We start from the raw sequence: 23,431 nt of genomic DNA, 5'->3' as shown, positions 1-23,431 counted from the left end.
ACTGGGCGAGAAAAATGAGATGTTTTGTTCATCAGTAGGTATAAAAGTCAAGAAGTAGGAAGACTTGTCCTATTTCTCCTATGACTGCTAAAAAAGCAGGAGGATCATCTGAGGCCTTCATGAAAATTAGGGAGAATGGCATCCTATCTTAATTTCTTCCACCAAATTTCACCCCCGGACTCGGGCCGTTTCTGCTTTGGCAAAGCAAGAGGGGGTGATGTGGGCCACGCTGTTCCCCGTGATGATGCCGGGGCTGGCCCAGGGAAGACTTTGAAAGTGACTGTGCATTAGTTGCCAGAGCCTCTGGCGCTGTCCTGTGCCTGGCAGTGGGAGGGGGAAGAGGAAGGCTGGTACTCACGCCCATAAAGGAGCATTTCATTTCTATCTTGTAGCAGATGCCAGCCCAGAAAGTGAACTTGGGCGAGCGGCTTGAAGCTGAGCATTCTGCTTTAGCTCCTGTCTTTCCTCCCAGCTGCCCTTCCCCCCTCCGCACTGCCCCTTTCCGTGATGGACAATATTAGAGTTTCACAAAGGAGAGCATTGGGGTCGAGTCAGCACCCCGTTCCCTCCTCTCATTTTAGCTGCAAAGCCTCATCACCTTCTCCAGGCGGATCCCCTTGCCAGCTCCACCTCACTGGGCTCTGGGCCTCTCCCCTCCAGCTGGCATCTGACTGTCACCCTCTTCTGCCATCAAGACCCTTGGGAAAAATAGAGCCTTTCTTTGAGAACCAGGTCATTCTTACAGAGGGTTCCTGAGTCCCGGCCCTCTGTCCAGGGAACAGCTGGCTTTTATGATCACCTCCTGTTGGTTTACTGATAAGAGACATGTATCTGCTCAGCCGTCTGCTGCACCTGCTGCTCTGCTCTTTTCTTTCGTGATCGTGTGGATGGAATTCTGCGGAGCTGAGTCAATGCCCCCTTCATCATGACTTCATTCAACGTGGAAGCCCTTTGGCAGCTTTCAAAGCATCTTGCCAACTTTATCCTCCAGAGGACTGTCAGTGCTCTTTTCTGGGTGGAAAAGCTGAAGCTGAACTTGACAGTTCCCGTAGTGTTTTCCTCTGAAAAGTCTCCTAGGGTGTCTTCATTTCCAGTAGAGGAAAGAAACTGGAAGAGTTCAGATTTGAATAATCACCTCTGGGCACTACTCCCTCCTTTTTGAAAATGGCAGGGTAATGTAATCTTTCAGGATCAAAAGGTAACAAGGGTTTGAGTTCCTGCTGTGGCACAGTGGATTGAGGATCCAGCGTTGTTGCTGAGGCGGCAAGGGTTCGTTTGTTCGTTAGATCCCCAGCCTGGGAATTTCCATGTGCCTCAGGTGCAGCCAAAAAAGGAAATAAAAGCAAAAACAAAAAACAATGGTTGGAATAGAAGGCAAGGTTTCTGGAAATCCTGGAATTGCATAGGTGACAAGAAAAAAAAAAAATCAGGCCAATCTCTAAGTCCACACTCACTCTCAACTTCTTCCAGCTGCTTCTTAGTTTAGTGCAGGGGTTACCAAGCTGTGGGGGGTCACGTGGAGGGCTGGCTGAAACCTTGATTGCTGGCCTTGCCCTAGAGAGTCTGACTCAGTGGATTCTGACTCAGCTTGTTAGAGTTTGCTTTTCTAACAAACTTCCAGGTGCTGCTGAGGCTGCTGGTCCTGCAAACACACTTTAAGAACCATTGCTTGAATTTAATGGAAATGACAAGAGTTTTGAAGAAAGGTAGGCTTGGGCTTGAGTCCCAAACCTGCAGCTTCCTTACCAGCTGTGTGGCTTTGGGGTGTTGCCTGAGCATCTCTGCCCTGGGTTCATCATCCTTCAAATGGGGGAAATAGTAGCTACCCCACAGAGTTCACTGATTCAACAAATATTTGTTGCACGGCAATTGCAGAACAAGGCTCTGAACTATACAGTGGGGGAGCTCCTGTTGTGGTTCACTAGTAATGAACCTGACTATTATCCATGAGGACACGGGTTCAATGACCTTACTCAGTGGGTCAAGGATCCGGCATTGTCATGAGCTGTGGTGTAGGTTGCAGACTTGGCTTGGATCTTGCATGGCTGTGGCTGTGGTGTTGGCCGGCAGCTGTAGCTCTGATTTTACCGCTAGCCTGGGAACATCCATATGTCACAGTGCGGCCCTAAAAAAAAAAAGGTTTAAAGGGGTGCAGAATAAAAAGTAAATGTCCCTGCCACCTCTGTCCCCTGCCACCAGTTCTCCTGCTGGGCTCAATCCCTGCTGCCTTCAGACTTACTAGTGAAGTTAATTTGCACTCCCGGGCAGCCCACAGCACTGGGGACACACAGAAGACATGATGGCACCCTGACCATAGGCTTCCCTCTCTGGGAGAACAAAACCAGAGGCAGGAGAATGCTCATGGAACCACGCACTGGTCATGAAATCAAAATATCACATTCAAATTCTGAGGGGCGCCTTTAAACTAATTGCAATGTTTCAAATTGGGACTGAATGCCAGATACTATAAACCAGGAGATTATAGACATGGATTGGAGGTCAAAAGAAAGCTAGGAGGCATTAAAGAAATTACCTCTGGAGTTCCCGCTGTGGCACAATGAGACTGGAGGTATCTCTGTCATACCAGGATACAAATTCCATCCCTGGCCCAGTGCAGTGGGTTAAAGGATCTGGCATGGCTTCAGCTGACTGGATCTGACACTTGGCCCCAGGAATTCCATATGTCATGAGCAGCCAAAAAATAAAAAGAAAATTTTTATTATTTTTTATTTATTTATTTATTTATTTTATTTATTTTTTAGTTGCACCTGCGGCATATAGAAGTTCCCAAGCCAGGGATCAAACCTGTACCACAGCAGTGACCCAAGCTGCTGCAGTGACACTGCAAGATCCTTAACCCACCATGCCATAAGAGAACTCCCAGAAATCACTTCTTTTTTAGATTTGGGGTGGGGCTTGGGGATTCCCAGGCCAGGAATTGAACAAACCCATGCCAGAGCCATGACAACACCAGATCCTTAACCTGCTGAGCCACTAGGGAACTCCTTTTTTAGATTCTTTTTTTTTTTTTTTTGTCTTTTTTTTGTCTTTTTTTGCCATTTCTTGGGCCACTTCCGCGGCATATGGAGGTTCCCAGGCTAGGGGTCCAATCGGAGCTGTAGCCACCGGCCTACGCCAGAGCCACAACAACGACGTGGGATCCGAGCCGCGTCTGCAACCTACACTACAGCTCACGGCAACGCCAGATCGTCAACCCACTGAGCAAGGGCAGGGACCGAACCCGAAACCTCATGGTTCCTAGTCGGATTCGTTAACCACTGCGCCACGACGGGAACTCCCTTTTTTAGATTCTTAAAGCTTATTTCTTACTGTCACTTTCTTCCTGATATTATGTATCTATATTTTTTTATAGTATGCTTATTTTGTTGTATGTATTTTTTGCGATAGTACCTGTGGACTTCTATGTGAATAGCACTCCCTGGGAATGTGCAGTGCACAACTTATTCAGCTGTATACAGAGGTCCCTGGATATGCCAGGACTGCCTTGATATTTTTTGTATGCCCTCACCATATACCTAGTGAATCTTTCTTGTTGAATTGCTTTGAGGTACTTTGAAGTAAAGTAGGCATCATCTCAGGGTTATAGCTGGGGGCATAGAGTGGGAATAAAGAGAGAAGACTGGAGAGGTAAATGGGCCAGGGACTGCAGGCCCTTGTAGATCTTGCAGGGAGTCTGGTGCCAACTCTGAGGACTGCAGTGGGGCAGTGATTCAATCTGGTTTGCACTTCAGATGGATCTCTGTGGCTGTAGCCTGGAGAGTGGCTTGGAGGAGAGGAGGGAGGAAAGCCTGGGAGACCAATGAAGAGGCTCTTCTACGCAAGAAGTCACTGTGTTGGTTTATCGGTAGCAGTGCAGATGGAGAGAGGGTGATGGATTCAGGAGGTATTTTGGAGGTAGAAAAGAGAGAGGTCTCTGATTAGATGGCACACAGGGCCTAAGAGAGAAAGGTGTCAAAACATGGTTTCTGGCTTGAAGAGGTGCTGAATGGAGCAGTGTCAATATCGGGGAGAAAGGACCATGTGGAGAGTGATATCTTTATTTTATTTTATTGTCTTTTTACTGTCACACCCACAGCATATGGAAGTTCCCAGGCTAGGGGTCGACTCAGAACTACAGCTGCCAGCCTACACCACAGCCACTGCAACATGGAATCTGAGCCACGTCTGCGACCTATACCACAGCTCACGGCAACGCCAGATCCTTAACCCACTGAGAGAGGCCAGGGATTGACCCCGCATCCTCATGAATACTAGACAGGTTTGTTACCTCTGAGCCACGACGGGAACTCCGAGAGTGATATTCTATTTTTTAAAGTGTTCAGAATTTATTAACTATTTTAAAGAAATGAGCAAAACTAAATATTTAAGCAGTTCAAATGTCCTTTCTGTAAAATACACATTTATAAAAATGGAAACATGGACGCTGTTAGCAGATACATCATACACTGCAAAGTGGATGATGGTGCCATTCAGGTGGATACAGAATGCCAGTGGGGAGAGAAGTTGAGAACTATTTTTATTTTTATTTGTTTTCATTTTTAAAAGTTTTTTTAAAGTATAGTCGATTCACAGGGCTGTGCTCATTTCTGCTGTACACCACAGGGATTTAGTTATACATAAACACATGGCCATTTTTTTTTCAGATTCTTTTCCCATATCTCAGAGTATTGGATAGAGTTCCCTGGGCTATACAGCAGGTCCCGATTGGCCAATCATTCCATATACCACAGTGTGCATATGCCAACCCTAACCCCCTAGTCCATCCCTCCCCTCCACCTGTCCCCTTTGGTAACTCTAAGTTTGTTTTCAAAGTCTGTGGATCTGTTGCTGCTGTGCAAATAAGTTCATTTGTGTCCTTTTTAAAGACTCTGCATGTAAGTGATATTGTATGATGAAAACTATTTTTAAATGCAGATCTGATGTGCCTGAGGAATCCCCCATAGGGAGTTACAGATACAAATTGGGAGCTCAAGCATAAGGGCTGAGCTCAAGTTAGAAACTTGGAGTCATCAGTCCACGAAGGCAATTGAAACTCTGCAAATAGCTTTGTGTAAGAGAGTTGAAGTGAACCTTGGAAAAGGCTGGGTATTCCTTTTTTTTAATTGTAGTATGGTTGACTTACAATGTTGTGTTAGTTTCAATTGCAGAGCAAAGTGATTCAGTTATACATACAGATATTCTTTATCAGATTCTTTTCCCTTACAGGTTATGACAGGATATTGAGTTCCTTGTGCTATACCGTAGATCCTTGCTGATTGTCTATTTTATACAGGAGTGTGCATATGATAATCTCAAGCTCCTAATTTATCTCTCCCCAAGGTTAGGATTTTAATTGAACTAGAGCATGTGTAGGTAGAAGGGTGGATTTACAAGCCGAAGAAAGCGATGGAGTTGAGAGTAAGTGGATGCTGTTACTGGTGTGATGGTAAATGTTTAACAACTGGCTGTCTAGGGAGGTGAAGGGAGCCCTGCTTTTATGTTTGCTGATTCCCACAATGTGGCTACTCCCATCATAGCCATAGTTTCTAGCTATCAGTGTCGCCCAGCAAGGATCTGGGAAGAAACAAGCACAATCAGCTCTTGTGATCTCAGACAAGGGAACTCTAGCCTACAGCTGGATGTGGTCCTGATGGAAACAGAGGATTCTCTTTTTAAGAGATAAAAGTGAACCACGGGTGTGGCCATAAAGACAGATAATAACCTGTGCTGGCGTGGATGTGGGGAAATTGAGACCCTCACACACTGCTGGTGGGAATGTAAAATGGTGCGATGACGGCAGAAGACAGTTTAGTAGTTCATCCGAAAGTTAGGCAGAGACCCAGCACTTGCACTGCCACGTACATTCCCAAGAGACTCGAAACCATACGTTCACGCACAAATTTATACATGAATATTCATTACAGCATTATTAATAATAGCCAGAAAAATAGAAACAACCCAAATGTCCATCAGCTAATGAGTGGATATGTAAAATGCAGTACATCCATACAATGGAACACTCCGGAGCCGTAATATTAAATACTGATACAACCTAAGACATGGATGAACCCTATGCTAAGTAGAAGAAGCCTGATAGAAAAGGCCACAGAGTGTCTGATCCCCTTGATAGGAAATGTCCAGAACAGATCAGTTCATAAAGGCAGACAGTTCATAAAGACAATCTGTGGTTGCCAGGAGCTGGGGGTGGGGAAGATGGTGAGTGCCTGGGAATGAATAAGAATTCGAGGACTCAGGAAGTCCATTGTGGCTCTGCGGAAATGAACCCGACTAGTATCCATGAGAATGCAGGTCCGATCCTGGCCTTGTTCAGTGGGTTAATGGTCCGGCAGCATTGCCGTGAGCTGTGGTGTAGGTCACAGACGAAGCTCAGATCTGGTGTGGCTGTGGCTGTGGTGTAGGCTGGCCACTGTAACTCTGATTAGATCCTTAGCCTGGGAACTTCCATATGCTATGGGTTCGGCCCTAAAAAGCAAAACAAAAACAAAAACAAAAAAATCCAGTCTGAGAAAAAGCATACTAGGGTATCATGGTGTTGCAGCTGCTCATATATATTTGTTCCACTGGAGTTTACCGAAGCCTTGTCTGTTGCCCTGGTTCTCTAGGCTAGAAGTCTCTCCTCCAGGTTCAAGTTCTCCATCATAAACAGCTAACACATCCAAAAGTCAAGCCGCCCTTGGAGAGCTTTGCACAGGCCAAGACCTAGTTGGCCTGTTTCTTTCATGTGTAGTTAAAATCTCAGGTGAGAACATGTAATGGAACATTTTGATCTCATTAAAAACCAAGAAAGGCACATCTTTGAAATACAATCTCATAAAGCCCTGCCTTGTAGACAGCTGTGTGCACCAAACTCTCACCTATCAGAAAGGGATTGGAACTTATAAAGGGGCATTTCATCTCCTGGCTACAAAGCCATTTCAATCCCAGGGATATTTACAAGCAATATGAAAAGCCTTCTGTCCCTGATGGACTGGCCGTGGTTACCAAGCGTCCTCAATGTCAGGGGCCAGCCTTCCCCTTAGAGAGATTAGCACTGGGGGAACAAAGTGGAGACAGGACAGATGTTGTTTCATATGTATGAGTGGACTGGAATCAGAGAAGAGGGTGAGTCAGGGCAGGAGATAAACATCAGGGGGACCGAGGAGGATCTAACTGCTGCTGTCGCCATTGCTGTTCGGCCAGAAATGTCCCCAGGCTCCTTCCTCCTGCCCTATTGCCAGAAAGAGGAGAGAAGGGCCTGGGCGCACCCCCCATGTGTCCTCTCCAGGCAGGGCCACAGCAGTACCTGGCGGCTCCTGCTTTTTTTTAACCAGTTCACAAAGAGCTGTCCTGAACCTAATCTCCTAATTGTCCTGTTAGTTGGATGTCACTCAGTGTGGGATGACGGTGCAGGTATTATCATCCTTGTTCTATAGGGGAAGGAACCAAAGTACGGGAGTTTTTGTTTGGATCTTTTTAGGGCCACACTCGTGGCATATGGAGGTTCCCAGGCTAGGGGTAGAATCGGAGCTGTAGCCGCCAGCCTATGCCACAGCCACAGCAACGTGGGATCCGAGCTGCATCTGCCACCTACACCACAGCTCATGGCAACCCCGGATCCTTAACCCACTGAGCAAGGCCAGGGATCGAACCTGCATCCTCATGGATGCCTGTCAGATTCAGTTTCCGATGAGCCACAACGGGAAGGTATGGGGGTTTTAATACTGGTTCACAGTCATAGCTGGGGGTGGCAGAGCAAGATGAGCATCTGGGTCTTTGGGCTGTAACCCAGAGTGCCTTGCACAGCTCCCCACCGTCTCTCCAGTCATGCCTTCTGCCCACTGTTCGATGACTCAACAAATGCTTACTGAGCTGTATGCTGGCCCTCTTCTGGGCTCTCTGGCTAAGTCAGTGAACAAAAACAAAGATCCCTGTTCTTCTGGAGCTTACATCTAATCTGGAGTAAAGGCAAGGGGAGAAATAGATAATAAACACAATGAAGAGGTTATATATTTTATTTATTTTTGGCCGCACTCATGGCATGCAGAGGTCTGGGCCAAGGGTTGAACATGAGCCACAGCAGTGATGACACCAAGGTCTTAACCACTAGGCCACCAGGGAACTCCATCACTAAGCTGTAAAGTATGTTTGAAGGTGATACGTGCCATGGGGAAAAAAAGTCATCTTTTGGGAGTTCCCTTCGTGGCGCAGTGGTTAACGAATCCGACTAGGAACCATGAGGTTGCGGGTTCGATCCCTGCCCTTGCTCAGCAGGTTAACGATCTGGCGTTGCCGTGAGCTGGGGTGTAGGTTGCAGACGCGGCTCGGATCCCGCGTTGCTGTGGCTCTGGCGTAGGCTGGTGGCTACAGCTCTGATTCGACCCCTAGCCTGGGAATCTCCATATGCCGCGGGAGCGGCCCAAGAAATAGCAACAACAACAACAACAACAAAAAGACAAAAAAAAAAAAAAAAGTCATCTTTGGGACTTGAGGCTCAGCAGGACTGAGGGGAGTGGATTACAATGTAAACAGGGAGGTCCAGGCAGGAGGGATAAATGGGGGCGGGGCCCGTAGGGACTAAAGGAAGATGCACGTAAAGTGCCCAGTCCAGGGCCCCGTACATGGGTGCTCAAACGTGCTCACAAGTGGTGGCTCTTATCACCGTACCAGTCCTGTCTCCCAAGAGATCTCCGGCCAAGACTGTGGCCACCCTGGACAAGCGGCCTAAGTGACAGACACGTTAGACAGCAAGGTCAGGGGCCTGTCTGGCCCAGAGTGTGGTGCCACCAACTGCCCCAGCTGGGTGTGGGGGCCCCTCTCTGCTCTGCTTGATATATCCATGGCCACAGCAGCAGGGCAGGTCCTGCCGGGGAGACCAAGCACCATCTCTGTTGTTTTTGATAAAAATGGAATCAGGAAATCCAGAGTAGAATAAAAACTGCTGGGAGCATCCTGGCTCAGCGGGTTATGAACCTGACTAATATCCATGAGGATGCGGGTTCAATCCTTGGCCTCGCTCAGTGGGTTAAGGATCCAGCATTGCTGTGAGCTGTGGTGCAGGTCACGGATGCGGCTCAGATCCCGTGTTGCTGTGGCTGTGGCGTAGGCGGACAGCTTGAATTCAACCCCTAGCCTGGGAAATTTCATATGCTGCAGGTGCAGCCCTAAAAAGCAAAATTAAAAAATAAAAAATGCTAAAAGAAGGGGCAGTATAAGGCAGGGCTTCCCCATACTCCCTCACACTGAGCGCCCCAGGGCTCCTGGCACTGTTGCTAGGCAACAGCACACAGATTGAGGACATCCAGCAGGGGTCCGCCCGCTCGGGTCTGTCTGTGGTACCTCGTCCAGGAGAGAGGGAGCACTGATTGCAGGTAGAGGAAACAACTGACCACGTCGACTGGTTAAAGGAAGGCCAAAAAGGCATCCTTGACCCCGTGAGTCAGCCTCATGCCTGCAATTTCACCTTTAGTGATTTGCTTTTTCAAGTAAAGATTGGTGTTAAACTTTTTTTGAGTGCAGAGCTTTTGATTCAAATAAAGCCTTGACTGAGAAGAATAACCATGTTAAAAATATTTTAAAAAACAACATTGTGGAGTTCCTGCAGTGGCTCAGCAGTAACGAATGTAGGTCGCAGATGCGATTCGGATCCTGTTTTGCTGTGGCTGTGGTGTAGGCCGGCAGCTGCAGCTCCGATTTGACCCCTGGCCTGGGAACCTCCACATGCTGCAAATTCGGCCCTAAAAAGACAAAAACCCACCAACCAAACAAAAAACAACATTGCTCTGTGACAGTGGGGAATCCTGACTCCCCTTGAAGGGGCTGGCTTTCGAAACTCATAGACTCTGGAGCAGGATTTGAAAGCCCCTGGTTTAAAATATTGCAGCCTCCTGTTCTGGGATAAAATATTAAGCCATTTAAAAATTACAAATGCATTGTTACAGATTTTCATGATTTTACTGTATGTGAGGGGATAGGTAACAGACTCCTTAGACAATCTGATGAAAACTGTGCCCAGAAAAATGCATATTCCTAGAATTCTGCATTGGTTGTATAGGGAAAGTGGTCCATGATCCTACATTAAGGACCCTTGTCTTATGTGAGATGTATTTTTCTGATTTCCTTCCAAATGGGATTAATATTTAGGTCTTAAAGCATAGAAGACCGAGTTTTGAAAGAGGGAGGAAGGAGAAAAAGAGCTAGAGAAGTATCAGAATCTTGGGGGTGGAGCCTAGGAATCTTGTCTTTTTTTGTTTTGTTTGTTTGGGGGGGGCCATGACTGAGGCATGTGAATGTTCCCAGGCCAGGGATCAAACCCCAGCCACAGCAGGGACCCAAGCTGCTACAGTGGCAATGCCAGATCCTTAACCCCTGCACCACAAGAGAACTCCAGGAATCTGTATTTTCAACCTGATCTCTAGGCAGTTGTGATGATCAGACAGAGGTAGGCTTTCTTTTGAGCAATTAAAAAAAAAAAAAAAAAAAAAAAAAGACGTAGGCACCAGAGGTTGAAGGCTGTATGTTTAGGCCCTTAAGGCCCGGGAGATACTGCTGTTGAGTCCGAGGTCTTAAGAGGGTGGGGAGGAGGGAGGGAGAAAAGGGGAGAAAAAGGGAGTCTCTCTAGTTTGACGGCTGGCGAACAATAGGAAAGATCCTGCAAAGTCAAGGTCACTGTGCCCCTGAATGTCGAACCTGAGTGAGGGGCACCAAAGCCAAAAGAACAGAGAACGGGGGGTTAGGAAATCCTCTAACTGGGGCTGCAGACAGAGTCTCTCGGCGGAGGGAGGGGGGGCACTCTTTGATGTTCAAATTCTCACATGTCACCGGGGTTTTCCAGTTTCTGTGCTAAGTGGCGCTCACTCCTCCCTGCCAGCAAAGGGCTGGTCTCGAGTCACAGTCAGGATTGTGTAATGGGATCTGCTCCCATCTGGGCCACATGCTTTCCAAGCAAAGAGGCATTCGCAACTGAGTCAACAAACACCTATTGATCCCACTGTACCAGTTCGGGCATTTGCTTGGCGCATCTGGCCCCCATCTTGACACTCCCCGCAAAGGATCTGCCTTTCAGGGATGGAGAGAGAAGGGCTGAACCTGCAGCTGGGGGAAGAGCAAGAGGGGCCTCCTCCAGACCCCGAGGCCTCTAGGTGGCATCCGGGTTTACTTAAGAACCTGTTTCTTGACACAAGCCCTGTTCCAGCCAAGACAAACCCTCGTTGTTGATCTCCTGCTTCCTTGGTGTCTGTGACTTTATGCAACACTTGCTGGATGACTCTGAGACTCAGGATATGAGACTCTGCTTGGCTCTGTTTGTTTTGTCTGTAGGGGGGCAGTGGCAAGAGCTTACCCTTTCCTGCAGCAGCTTCTGGGCGTTGATTCTTAGCCCTGTCCATGTTTTCTTCAAGGGTATCCATTTATCCAAAATGAACAGGTTAAGATTTGTGCATTTCAATATATGTGCATTCTCTAAAAAAAAAAAAATACGCAAAGAACAACTTCGAGTGGGGAGGAGTGGGTAGAAGTACAAGGGGAGTAGAAGAGGCAGATGAGCAAGAATGGCAGAAACTGGTGTGTATGGAAGCCGGTGATGGGTACCTGGGGGTCCCTATATCTTTATCTTTTTTAACTTTACTTTTATTTTTGGCTGCACCTTCAGCATGCAGAAGTTCCTGGGCCAGGGAATGGATCCTAGGCAGAGCAGTGACCCAAGCCACAGCAGGGACAACGCTGGATCCTTAACTCCTTGTCTGTCTTTTTTAAATACATATTTGAGGAGTTCCCTGGTGGCTCAGTTGGTTAAGAATCCAGCATTGTCATTGCATGGCTTGAGTTAGAACTTCCACATGCCTGGGGGTGTGGCCAAAATATAAATAAATAAAATAGATATTTGAAATTTACCATAATAAAAAAGTAAAGAAAAAAAAGTGAAGAAATAAGACTTAGAAATGTCTTGTTTTCTCTTAGAAATCTCCCTCCCTAACCAAAAATCTTAAAGAAACTCATACCCTTTACCCTAATAATTTCACTTCTGGGACTCTCTCCAAAGAAAATAATCAGAGATAGACAGAAAGCTTCATTGTAGTGCTATTTAAAATAAGGAAAAATTGGACGAAACGCAATGTTCAACAATAGGAGAATGTTTAAAGAAATCTGGTGCAAACTTAAAGACACAGGAGCGTTGCTTGTGACCTAAAATATAAAAACAAGTCAGGATAAGAAACTGCATTCTGTATGATCTTCATTTTGGTTTTGAAAATGCATATGCATGTATAGAAAATGAACTTGGAAAGAATATAATAAAATGTTACAATGCAATGTATTTTCAGAGTTTAAACATTTTAACTCCAAAGGAATAGAATGTTTGAAAAAAAAAGTATTTTTAGTACTAATACTTGTGTGTACAACTGCAATGCAGTGTGCTTTCAAACTTTTTTTTTTTTGTCTTTTTAGGGCTGTACCTGCGGCATATGGAGGTTCCTAGGCTAGGGGTCAAATCAGAGCTATAGCTGCTGGCCTACACCACAGCCACAGCAATGTCAGATCCAAGCTGTGTCTGTGACCTACACTACAGCTCATGGCCACACCGAAGCCTTAACCCACTGAGCAAGGCCAGGGATCAAACCTGTGTCCTCATGGATGCTGGTCAGATTTGTTTCTGCTGAGCCATGACGGGAACTCCCTTTCAAACTTTTCAATGGCAAAACATAAGCATCAGGAAGCGCCGTGGGTATCTCCAGGGAGACTGTCAGGATGTCCACTCCTTCCTCCGCTCCTCCCTCTTGAATCTGGCCATCCAATCGGATGACATATATAATCTTATGTGGGGAATCTTTCTTAAATTTAGACTACCAGATGATCTGGCTTCTACTCTCTGGGGGACTTAATAGGATTAAGTCAGAGCTTGGGCATGTTCCTATAGCATAGCTTTAAAAAAAAATGTGGCAAAAGAAACAAGGCACACAATGTACCATCTTAACCACGTTTAAGTATATAGTTCAGGCATTAAGCGCCTTCACGTTTCTGCGCTGCCGTCATCACCATCTACCTGCAGACTTCTTTTTATCTTTCAACTGAAACACTGCACTTGGGGCCCCACCAGTGGCAACGGCTATTCTACTTTTTCTCTCTCAGTGAATTTGGCTTCTCTGGGCGCCTCCTGTAAGTGGAATCAGAAGTATTTGTCCATTTGTGATTGGCTTATTTCACTTGGTGTAACTTTCATTTTTATTTCCACTGTGGATTTTGGTTGGAAGGGGGCACCAGCCTCAGCCCCAGTCCAAGGTAGAGCTGAGAGGTGAGGAGGGGCTTACCCCCAGTCCCCCACCTTCTGCCCTCATCCTTCCCCGAGTTCCTACCCACCTCGGGTCCCTCCTCGTGGCTAAGGGTCCTTGCCCAGGGAGAGCATCTGATTTGCTTCGTGTGGGCCATGTGTCCGGGCCACAGCAGAGGACAACTGGCCACTTCATTTGACAACCCTACAAAGAGATGTGTCCTCCTAAGGAGGTCCTGCTGCCATAGGAGGGCGCTGAGGTTGGTGGGCAGGCAAAAATAACAGATGTCCAAGACAGGGGGACAGGAGGCCCTCCAACCAGATGTAAAGTGCTTTTCAGCCTTCTCATTCCACCCGGCTCCAGACTTCCTCCCCTTTGGGTCCTTTTTGCAAAGATTTTAATTTATTTTTAAATTTTTATTTTATTTTATTTTTGTCTTTTTAGGGCTGCACATGCGGCATATGGAAGTTCCCAGGCTAGGGGTCGAATCAGAGCTGTAGCTGCCGGCCTACACCACAGCTACAGCAATGCCAGATCCAAGCCATGTCTGAGACCTATACCATTCACAGCAACGCCAGATCCTTAACCCACTGAGCGAGGCCAGGGATTGAACCTCCGTCCTCATGGATGCTAGTCAGATTCGTTTCCGCTGAGCCAAGACAGGAACTCCTGCAAAGGTTTTTATATCCTTGGCTTTCCTTGTCAAGTTTTCAGCAGCTGGAGAGCCAGTGCTGGGCCTCAGACACACTTTGTGTGGTTGGAGGCCACACCGACTGCCCTCAAACACCAGCAGCCTGGAACATGAGCTCCAGACTCAGTTGCCTGGGTCCAGTCCCGGCTTGACAATTTCCTGGGCATGTGGCCTTGAGCAAGTGACATCACCGCTTGCTGCCTCAGTTTTCCCACCTGTGAAATGGTAACATAATAGTGCCTACTCCATTAAGACGTTTTGAAGATTGAAAAACCTCCTATGCCAAGTGCTAGACCTCTATCATTCTGTCTGTGCTCACCACCTACCTACCATCCATGGGAAAAATGCACCCCTGTTCTGGGCACGCTGCCTAGCATGAAAAACTGAAGTGAAGTAAGTCAGACAGAGAAAGACAAATACCAAATGATATCGTTTTTATGTGGAATCTAAAACATGGCATGAATGAACCTATCTGCAAAACAGAAACCAACTCATAGACACAGAGAACAGACTTGTAGTTGCTGGTGGGGGGCAGGGATGGGGAAGGGATGGACTGGGAGGTTGGGGTTTGTAGATATCAGCTGATACACACAGAAGGGATAAACAGCAAGCTCTTACTGTATAGTTCAAAGAACTATATTCAATATCATATGATAAACTATAGTGGAAAAGAAATATTTTTAAGAAGAGTGTAGGGGTTCCTCTTGTGGCTCAGTGGGTCAGCCCGCTGACATTGGCTCTATGGGGATGTGGGTTCAATCCCTGGCCTCAATCAGTGGGCTAAAGATCCAGCATTGCTGCCAGCTGTGGCGTAGGTCACAGATGCAGCTCGGATCCGGCACTGCCGTGGTTATGGCATAGGCGGGCAGCTGAAGCTCCGATTCGACACCCACCAGCTGCAGGTGCGGCCCTAAAAAGAAAAGTGTTTATATGTGTAACTGACTCACTTTGCTGTGTAGCAGATAACACAACACTGTAAATCAACTATACTGCCATAAAAATAAATAAAATTGCCATTTGAATACGTGTCATGTCGCCACATGGGGAGAGCTGCACATATGTATTAAATGTATTCGTGTGCCTTCTTTGTGAATCTGTATATTCTGCAGACTATAGGCTTTCAAAGGCAGACTGGGTAAACTGAGGAAGTGCCTTGTTCACAGAACTCTGAATGTGCTTGCGGAGCTCTGCCAGTGATGTCTTGGATTTAATTGTCCGTCTAAGTTTATGTCTTGAATGGTAAGATCGCGAAGGGTAGTTCAGATTTGAAATAGCGGCAGCAGAGCCAGCCACATAGGATGGGGTAAAGATCCCCAGGAGACATCAAGTAAATTTGCACATATTCAAAGGGAAATTTCCTAAGGCTCAAACCACTGTTTTCCCAGCAAACCTCCCACCTGGGCGGGACCCAAGGGACATCAAATGAAAGACGATGCAAAGAAGCAGACTCGGCCCCTGGGTCTCCAAGAGGCCAAATGCAGACAGGGAGACTGCCGGGATCTGCTCAGTTTGGATATTTTAACATCCAGCCTCAGACCTCAAAAGCGAGCCTGGCTGCCGGCCCACAACCAACACTGTCTTATTTCATTTTTAGATTTGGCTGTTAGATTCAGGTCAGTGTGAGTTTGATAGGATGTAAGAGGGTGGAGGATTCCTGGTGGGAAGGCCTGGGTTCTAGCTCAGTGACTTACCAGCTGTGCGACCTGGGACAAACCATTTCACCCCGTGGGGAGGCTTCTGCTCGCCTTCTGGGGAGTTTGATGATCAAATGAGATCATGTTTGGCGCTATAAATGCACTAGGCAAACAACAGGCATTATTAGGTCCACCTGCAGAACGTCGACTCCTTTCTGCCTGCTTCACTCAATTCTCCATTTAATTTACATGCTGTGGGTTTTACCCCCCTTTCTCATGGCAAAACCCTTTGGAGAGTGTCATTTTTAGACCTGGAGTTTTTATATGTGTAGTTGCTCTATTTATCCTCAGGGTCCCCTAGGATAAAGAGCGGAATTAAGAGGAAAACTAGACCCAGAGTGACGGCAGCCCACGGGCATAAAGAATGCCCCTCAGATGGTCTTCCTTTCCTAGAGGACTCCGACATCTCAGCTAAAGCTGAAGCTGCTCGGCAAAAGTCAGGCTCACGATTCCCCCAATCCCCCTCCTCTTCGGCATCGTCTCCCTCCGGCTCCAGGGGCTGTCCTGAGCCAAACTGGGCAGCACCTTGTATCTCTAAGTGCTGGGCAGACAATTGTATTTGGTAAATATTAATAAAGAGAGGATAATAAAAACAGAGCTCTAAAATTGCTCTCTCATCACCCTACGTTTCTGAAACTACAGACCATGTTTACTCTATTTCCACAAGTCTGAGATACCACTGCTTCTAAGACACACCTGTTTTTATGTATCAAAAAGAAAGGGAGTTCCCGTCGTGGCGCAGTGGTTAACGAATCCGACTAGGAACCATGAGGTTGCGGGTTCGGTCCCTGCCCTTGCTCAGTGGGTTAACACTCCGGCGTTGCCGTGAGCTGTGGTGTAGGTTGCAGACGCGGCTCGGATCCCGCGTTGCTGTGGCTCTGGCGTAGGCCGGTGGCTACAGCTCCGATTAGACCCCTAGCCTGGGAACCTCCATATGCCCCAGGAGCGGCCCAAGAAATAGCAACAACAACAACAAAAAGACAAAAGACAAATGAATAAATAAATAAATAAATAAAAAGAAAGGAAAAGTTCCATCTCTTAAAACATGACACAGTGCTTCCTGTGTCCGTTAGAAACCACACCTTGATTTCGCAGGTGTCAAAATTCGGAAGAAGTATGTATCTTAGAAGAGATGAAATCCAAGCTACTTACCCCTTTGGAAAAAAAAATAGATTTCTCCTTTTGGTTCTGATGCTTTCTTAGATGAGCCAACTTTCAACTGTCTCAGTTTTAATCTCAGCTCCATATATGTATACATGTTATGCAATCATCCTTCATATGGGTATAGGAACTCCTAATTCTATTTTTCTTACAGATATAGTACTACAAAATACTTTAGGGTTTGAATATAGTTTTCAGTAAGTGACGATTGTAAAACAGAGCCCAAATCACATTAATTCTGTGGTCTGTTGTTGATTATGGGATTTAAAAGAGTAAGAAATGTTTCAGGGTATTTGGCACATCTAGTGTGTTTCCTTTTTCCCAAATAGTGTTCTCTATGGTTTTTGTTGTGGCTCTTGTTTTATTTCACACTTGATTTGGTTGCTTTGTTGTTGCTACTCAGTTTTTCTTTCGTTCAGATAAAGCAACTGAACTATGAGGTTTCATTGCACAGAGAAATTAGGTGTGGATAGGCTCATGTGATGAGAAGCCATCGCCTGCCTGGGCTAAGTATGACATTTTCACAAAATTCAAGTTGGGAATTCATAACTTTTTGGGGCCAAAAAAAAAAAAAAAAATCCCATAAAGAACACAGCAAGGAGTTCCCTGGTGGCCTAGCAGTTAAGGACCTGGTATTGTCGCTGCTGTGGCTTGAGTTCAACCTCGGGCCCAGGAACTTCTGCAAGCCATGGGTGTGGCAAAAAAAAAAAAAAAAAAAAAAAAAAAAAGAAAGAAAGAAAGAAAGGACACAGGGAAATCAGGAAAATAAAAATTCTGTGACAATCCTCCATAAACTGTTTATGGACCAGTCCTTGCTCATAAATTTGGGGCAAGAGATATTCCACCTGTTACTAGCCTGTTCTTTAGTTACCTTCCCACCTTCCTCTGGCCTATCAGGACATTATTTATACACAACAGCAAAGGGAGTCAAAAATTTCTAGGAACTAGACCATGACCGATGGAAAGGAATGATCCGAATAACTGTAGCTCCTCATGTCCTTGACTGCAGTCATTTCGGCTCCATGCTGCCTGGCTCCCCATTGGGGTCCTAGGGCCCGGTTACTGTGATGGTGGGTGTCAGGATGATGGGTGTGGCAGGAAGGGGGTGGGAAGCTGTTACTCTTTGGCCACTGCTAACTCACCTTTTGCCCACTCTTCTCTCCCCTGCAGTCTGAGTACCACTACGAATACACTGCGTGTGACAGCACGGGTTCCAGGTGGAGAGTCGCCGTGCCACACACCCCAGGCCTGTGCACCAGCCTCCCTGACCCAGTCAAGGGCACCGAGTGCTGTAAGCGGCCCTGCCCCTCTGCCTCCAGCCTCCTGCCATCCATCTAAGTTAGTTTTTTATGTACCAAAAAACTTTATGTACCCCATGCTGAAGCTGGGGGCTGCCGTATGAGGAACCAGATCTTCCCCCAGTCTCTCCCTATCCCGAGCCCTGTTGAGATCTGGTGCAGAAGTGTTATTTTGTGGATACAAACTAGGGATCTCAATTTACTTTTATTTTAAAATTTAAATCCCATCAGGGTATAAAGCAAAAATAACTGCAGCTGTGTGCCACTTAGATATTTTTTTGTTTGCATACATTTTCTCTCTTTTTTGCCTGTTGCATTCCTTTCCAATCTACCCTCACCAGCCACAATCACTCATTAGGAAAGATTGTGATTTGCAGTCATTCTTGGAAAGGAAGCCAGAGAAGATGAATTTCTGCAGAGACAGACCTTTAAAACGCACTGGGGAGTTCCCGTCGTGGCACAGTGGTTAACGAATCCGACTAGGAACCATGAGGTTGCGGGTTCAATCCCTGCCCTTTCTCAGTGGGTTAAGGATCTGGCGTTGCCGTGAGCAATGGTGTAGGTTGCAGACGCTGCTCGGATCCCGCATTGCTGTGGCTCTGGTGTAGGCCAGTGGCTACAGCTCCGATTAGACCCGTAGCCTGGGAATCTCCATATGCTCCGGAAGCCATCCAAGAAATAGAAAAAAAAAAAAATGGTTTAAAAAGCACTGGGCATCACTTCAAGGACCAAAAACCTTCCCTGACTGTGAAGCTGATGGTGCAACCGGAAGAGGCAGTGACTGACCTGCAGCTCCCACCCCTACCTCTGGGATGCTGTAGCTACAACTTTTCTTCTGTTGGCAGCTATTTCCCCTGCTCTGTTCTTTTTAGAAATGCAAAGTGGGGGCAGGGGTAACAATAAAAAAAATCAGGGACTAGAGTCAAGCCATACTTGAAGATTTGGAGAGGAAGTTGAGGGCATTTAAAATTAGCATAATGCCTGCTTCAGTAGGTGAGCAAATGAATACTTGTTAAATCAATGAATGGATATTGCTAAGATCTGAGTAGAACTGGGCTGTGACTAATGGAAACAAATGAGGTATCTTCAGTAAATTTGGCCAACGCTATTGCGCACCACGTGCACCTGCTATGTGAACCATAAAGATAAATTAGGCACAGTTTCTGCCTGCAGAAGCATATCGTCTGGTGGAGGGAGCAGACATCCCTTCATCCATTCATGTCTCCAGGAGACCTTTACAGAGCTGCTGCTCTGTCTGTGCCTGCCTGTGTGTCTCTGGAGGAGAGCAGAACCTGGTGGGAGGCGTGTATCAGTATCATGTGTTAACATGAAGTGAAAAAGAATGGGGCTTATGGATGCTTAGGGATCAGGAACAGCTGGGAGAACCACTGGAGCAAAAGTTTGGAAGTGGGAGATCCTGCCATGGCTCAGCGGAAAGGAATCTGATTAGAATCCATGAGGACGCAGGCTTGATCCCTGGCCTCGCTCAGTGGGTTAATGATCTGGCTTTGCTGTGAGCTGTGGTGTAAGTCACAGATGTGGCTCAGATCCCGAGTTGCTGTGGCTGTGGTGTAGGCCAGTGACAACAGCTCCGATTGGACCCCTAGCCTGAGAACCTCCATATGCTCTGGGTGCGGCCCTAAAAAGACACACACACACATACACAAAGTTTGAAGGTGGGAGAACACCAGACACACTCAGGGAAGAGCACGTGGGCTGGGGAGGGCAAGAGCGGGAGGAGACGGGGCGGGAGTCGGGTGGAGAAAAGTCTATCATGGGAGATCGAGCTGGAAAGTTAGGGTGAGGGAAAGCCAGAAACTTTTGAATGCCAGGCTGAGAGCTTAGTTCTATAACCAAAAGTGGGGGGTGCCAGATTATTTTTTAAACAATAGGAATGCTAGTATATTTCACTGTTTTAGAAAAATACTTCTGACCACAGAATGAGGAAAAACAAGAATCGGAACTGGTCAGGAGGCCATGGCGATGGTAGAGATAACAGGTGGTGAGAATCCCACCTACACGGGGGCTGTGGGATGAGAAAGGAGAAGACAGAGGCCAGAAACTCAAGGGGGAGCGTCAAGGCTGAAGGGCCAGGCACCATTCGGAGAGTCAGCGTGACAGACCGGGGTGCCCTCTTCACTGGAGAGGTCTAGAATGGCCGAGGCTCCTCCCAGGAGATGAGACTGATGGGGACAAGCCCAAAGTCCTGCGACAAGGCCCTCAATCTTTTCATTTTAATAACAGCTTTATTGAGATATAATTTACACATCATCAGATTCCCTGCTGTAAGTTACAAAATTCGGTGGTTTTTTAGAATGTTCACCGAGTTGCATGATCACCACCACTATCTAATCTCAGAACATTTTCATCATCTCCCAGGAAGCATCATATCCATTAGCGCTCTCTCCCCATGCTCCTCCCCCAGGTCCCTGGCGCCACAAATCTCCTTTCTGTCTTTCTGGATTTGCCTTGTCTGACCCTGGCAGTGCAATCATGCAAGATGTGCCCAGGCTCTAAACCTTAGTGGATCAAACGCCTAGGGCCCCATCCTCTGCACCCCCCTGCCCCAGGATGCCCGCGACCTGCCCACTTCTCCAGGGCGGCAGCAGCCTCACCACCAGCCCTTGTCCCTGCTCTGTGTTCCAGCCTTCTCTTGCAAAGCCGGGGAGTTTCTGGACATGAAGGACCAGTCGTGTAAGCCGTGCGCTGAGGGCCGCTACTCCCTTGGCACAGGCATCCGGTTCGACGAATGGGATGAGCTGCCCCATGGCTTTGCCAGCCTCTCAACCAACATGGAGATTGAAGACAGCACCATTGGGTCCACCGGGAACTGCACTTCGTGAGTCTCCCCTCTCCCCGGGCCCTGCTTCCTCCCTTAGCCCGACACTCTCCTTAGCTCCCTGCTCCCCATGCTGGGGAAGGGGCTTCAGGGAGCACTGCCTCCTCTCCTGCTCCTTGGGGCAGTACTGCTGGGGTGACAGCAGGGGCAGGGCCTCTGTGACTGTTGGTCACGACATCTGCCTCAGCCCAACCTCACTGACCTAAGTGACTGACAGGCATTTGGGACTGTGAAACACATGGGGAAATAGAGGCGGATGAGATGGACAAGAATTAAATGGCCCAGTCCATTTAAAACAAAATCCAGTTGGAGTTCTCTCATGGGACAGGAGGTTGAGGATCTGACATGGTCAATGAGAGCAGTTTGGGTCACTGTTATGGCACGGGTTCAATCCCTGGCCCTGGGAACTTCTACATGCCATGGGCAAAGCCAGAAAAAAAAAAAAAAATCCAAGGAATTTAGGATCAGCCAAGACACTTCCTCTACTTGATTGCAACACAATGTGTGAAGCTTTGGGTACCCTCCTGGCTTTGGTGTTAGCTTCTGAAACTGATCAGCTAAACCTGAGTTTACGGGTTTGCAGGGATAAGGTAAGACCAGAGCTTTGGTCAGTGGTGGTGAAGATCTTCCAAATCCTCTGCGACTCCAGTGACCAGAAAATTCTCCAACTCAGAAGGCGATCTTTGCAGTAATTGAAAAGCTCAGGGAGTTCCCACTGCGGCTCGGCAATAACGAACCCAACTAGTATCCATGAGGATGCAGGTTCGATCCCTGGCTTCACTCAGTGGGTTAAGGATCCAGCATTGCTATGAGCTGTGGTGTAGGTCACAGATGCGACTGGGATCCCAGGTTGCTGTGTCTGTGGTGAAGGCCGGCAGCTGTGTCTCTGATTCGACCCTTAGCCTGGGAACCTCCATATGCCACAGGTGCAGCCCTAAAAAGAGGGAAAAGAAAAAGAAAAGCTCAGCCCAGGGTGCTTAGAGAACTGATGAGCTATGTGTCTATAATTCAGGCACCATTCTGGTTGCTTTACATAAATTATTTTCTCTAATCCTCACAAGGACCCTTGTGAGGGCGAAATAGGCATCATTGTTCCCATTACACGAATGAGGAACTGGAGGCGCAGAGAGATCAAGCGACTTGTCCTTTGTTAGCCAGCTTCCACCTGGGGAGGTTAGAATTCACACCCACAACCAAGCTTTCCACTGCCCCATGCTGCCACCTTCAAGTGATGTTTAGTGTCGTTAGGCCTGACAATGTCAGGTCCCAGAGAGGAAAAGTGGGGGGATGCATTGCAATAAAAGACAGTTCTCCACTGCTCTTTGTTAAATATTGACAATGATTACAGGGGAAAAGCCCACAAAAGTCTCTCTTATACCCAAGCAATCAAAAGGATAAAGAAGAGTTAATAATTTTATTACACCTGGATTTCTAAAGGTGGGAGCAACGTCTCCCATTCATATATATATGTATCCTATATCTCCTAGAAACACCACTGTCCGAGCCAGGCGGCAGGCCTTTAACAGTTCAACTTTAATGTCATTTTAGAGTTCAGTATCATGAGTCAAAAACAGGAGCATGACAATGTTGGCAGCAGAGATCAAGCTGGAAGGAGAGGGAATATGTGGGTTTAGACAAGTAACCCCAATTTAGTCCTCAAAGAGAACGTAGCGACTCTGGACGGGTGCAGCCTGGCTCACTCTGTTCCCACCCGCACCAAGGAAGGCTTTCACTCTCTGGGGGCTGCAGGAATCATTCTCTCTCAGCGAGGCGGGATGTGGGCCTGTTAATGACGACTCGTTGTCCCCGCCACTCAGATGGCTTCAGGGCCTGGATCTTCGGGCATCTCATGACACTGCTGGGAGGGGAAAAGGAGGAATGGAAACAGCTGCCGAGACAGGGTGTGTGATTTCCTCATCACCCCCCAGAAAGGCAATGACAGCTGCTGTCACATCACCAAGTGTCTGGCTTTCCTGCTCTGCTGTGTATTTACCTGAATCCAAGCCCACTGCCTCCATCCTGAGCCCAGCCAGCATCCCCTCCTGCCTGTTCTGTCTCTGGCAGCTCCCACCTGGTCTCGGCTTCCACCCCCAGCCTCCTCCAGGCTGCAGCCTGATTGATTTTCTTAAACCCAAACCCAATCACAGTGCTCTCCTGCACTAAACTCTGTGTCCTACGGCTTCCTATTGCTCTTAGAAGAAACTCTGATACCTTGTCACGGACTGCAGGGCCCTGCCTGGGCTGGCCTCTGCCCTCTGCCCTTCTTCCAGCCTCTCTCCGGGGGACATCTCTTCTTGCTTACTGTGCTCCATGCTCCAGCCACAAGGGCCACCATGCCCCCTCCCTCCAGGGGCCTTTGAATTTGCTCTTCTCCAATTCTCCACCCAGCTGACTCCCACGTCACCCTCAGAGGTGACTTCCTCAAAGGAGGGTCCCTGTGACACACATGTGCCTCCTCCTGTGTTTCTCCTTAGGACACGCATCAC

At 47.4% G+C, this 23,431-nt stretch overlaps 1 protein-coding gene across 8 annotated transcripts in view; it reads left to right on the top strand.

The window, feature by feature from the left end:
- Window positions 1-23,431, top strand: part of KIAA1324 (KIAA1324 ortholog) — a 72,323-nt gene that overhangs the window by 13,638 nt on the left and 35,254 nt on the right. For all 8 annotated transcript variants that reach the window (XR_001308467.2, XR_002343534.1, XR_002343533.1 and 5 more), the window contains exons 2-3: window positions 17,979-18,099; window positions 20,753-20,945. Coding sequence is in view for 5 of the 8 variants with exons in the window: in XM_013997295.2 (XP_013852749.2) it covers window positions 17,979-18,099; window positions 20,753-20,945 (314 nt within the window). In the remaining 3 variants the exon portion in view is untranslated. The remainder of the gene's footprint in view (window positions 1-17,978; window positions 18,100-20,752; window positions 20,946-23,431) is intronic.

Source organism: Sus scrofa, chromosome 4 (assembly GCF_000003025.6).
Source record: "Sus scrofa isolate TJ Tabasco breed Duroc chromosome 4, Sscrofa11.1, whole genome shotgun sequence".
NCBI lineage: Eukaryota > Metazoa > Chordata > Mammalia > Artiodactyla > Suidae > Sus > Sus scrofa.
The sequence above is the reverse complement of the archived record's forward strand: the minus strand, read 5'-3'. Positions and strand labels throughout refer to the sequence as shown.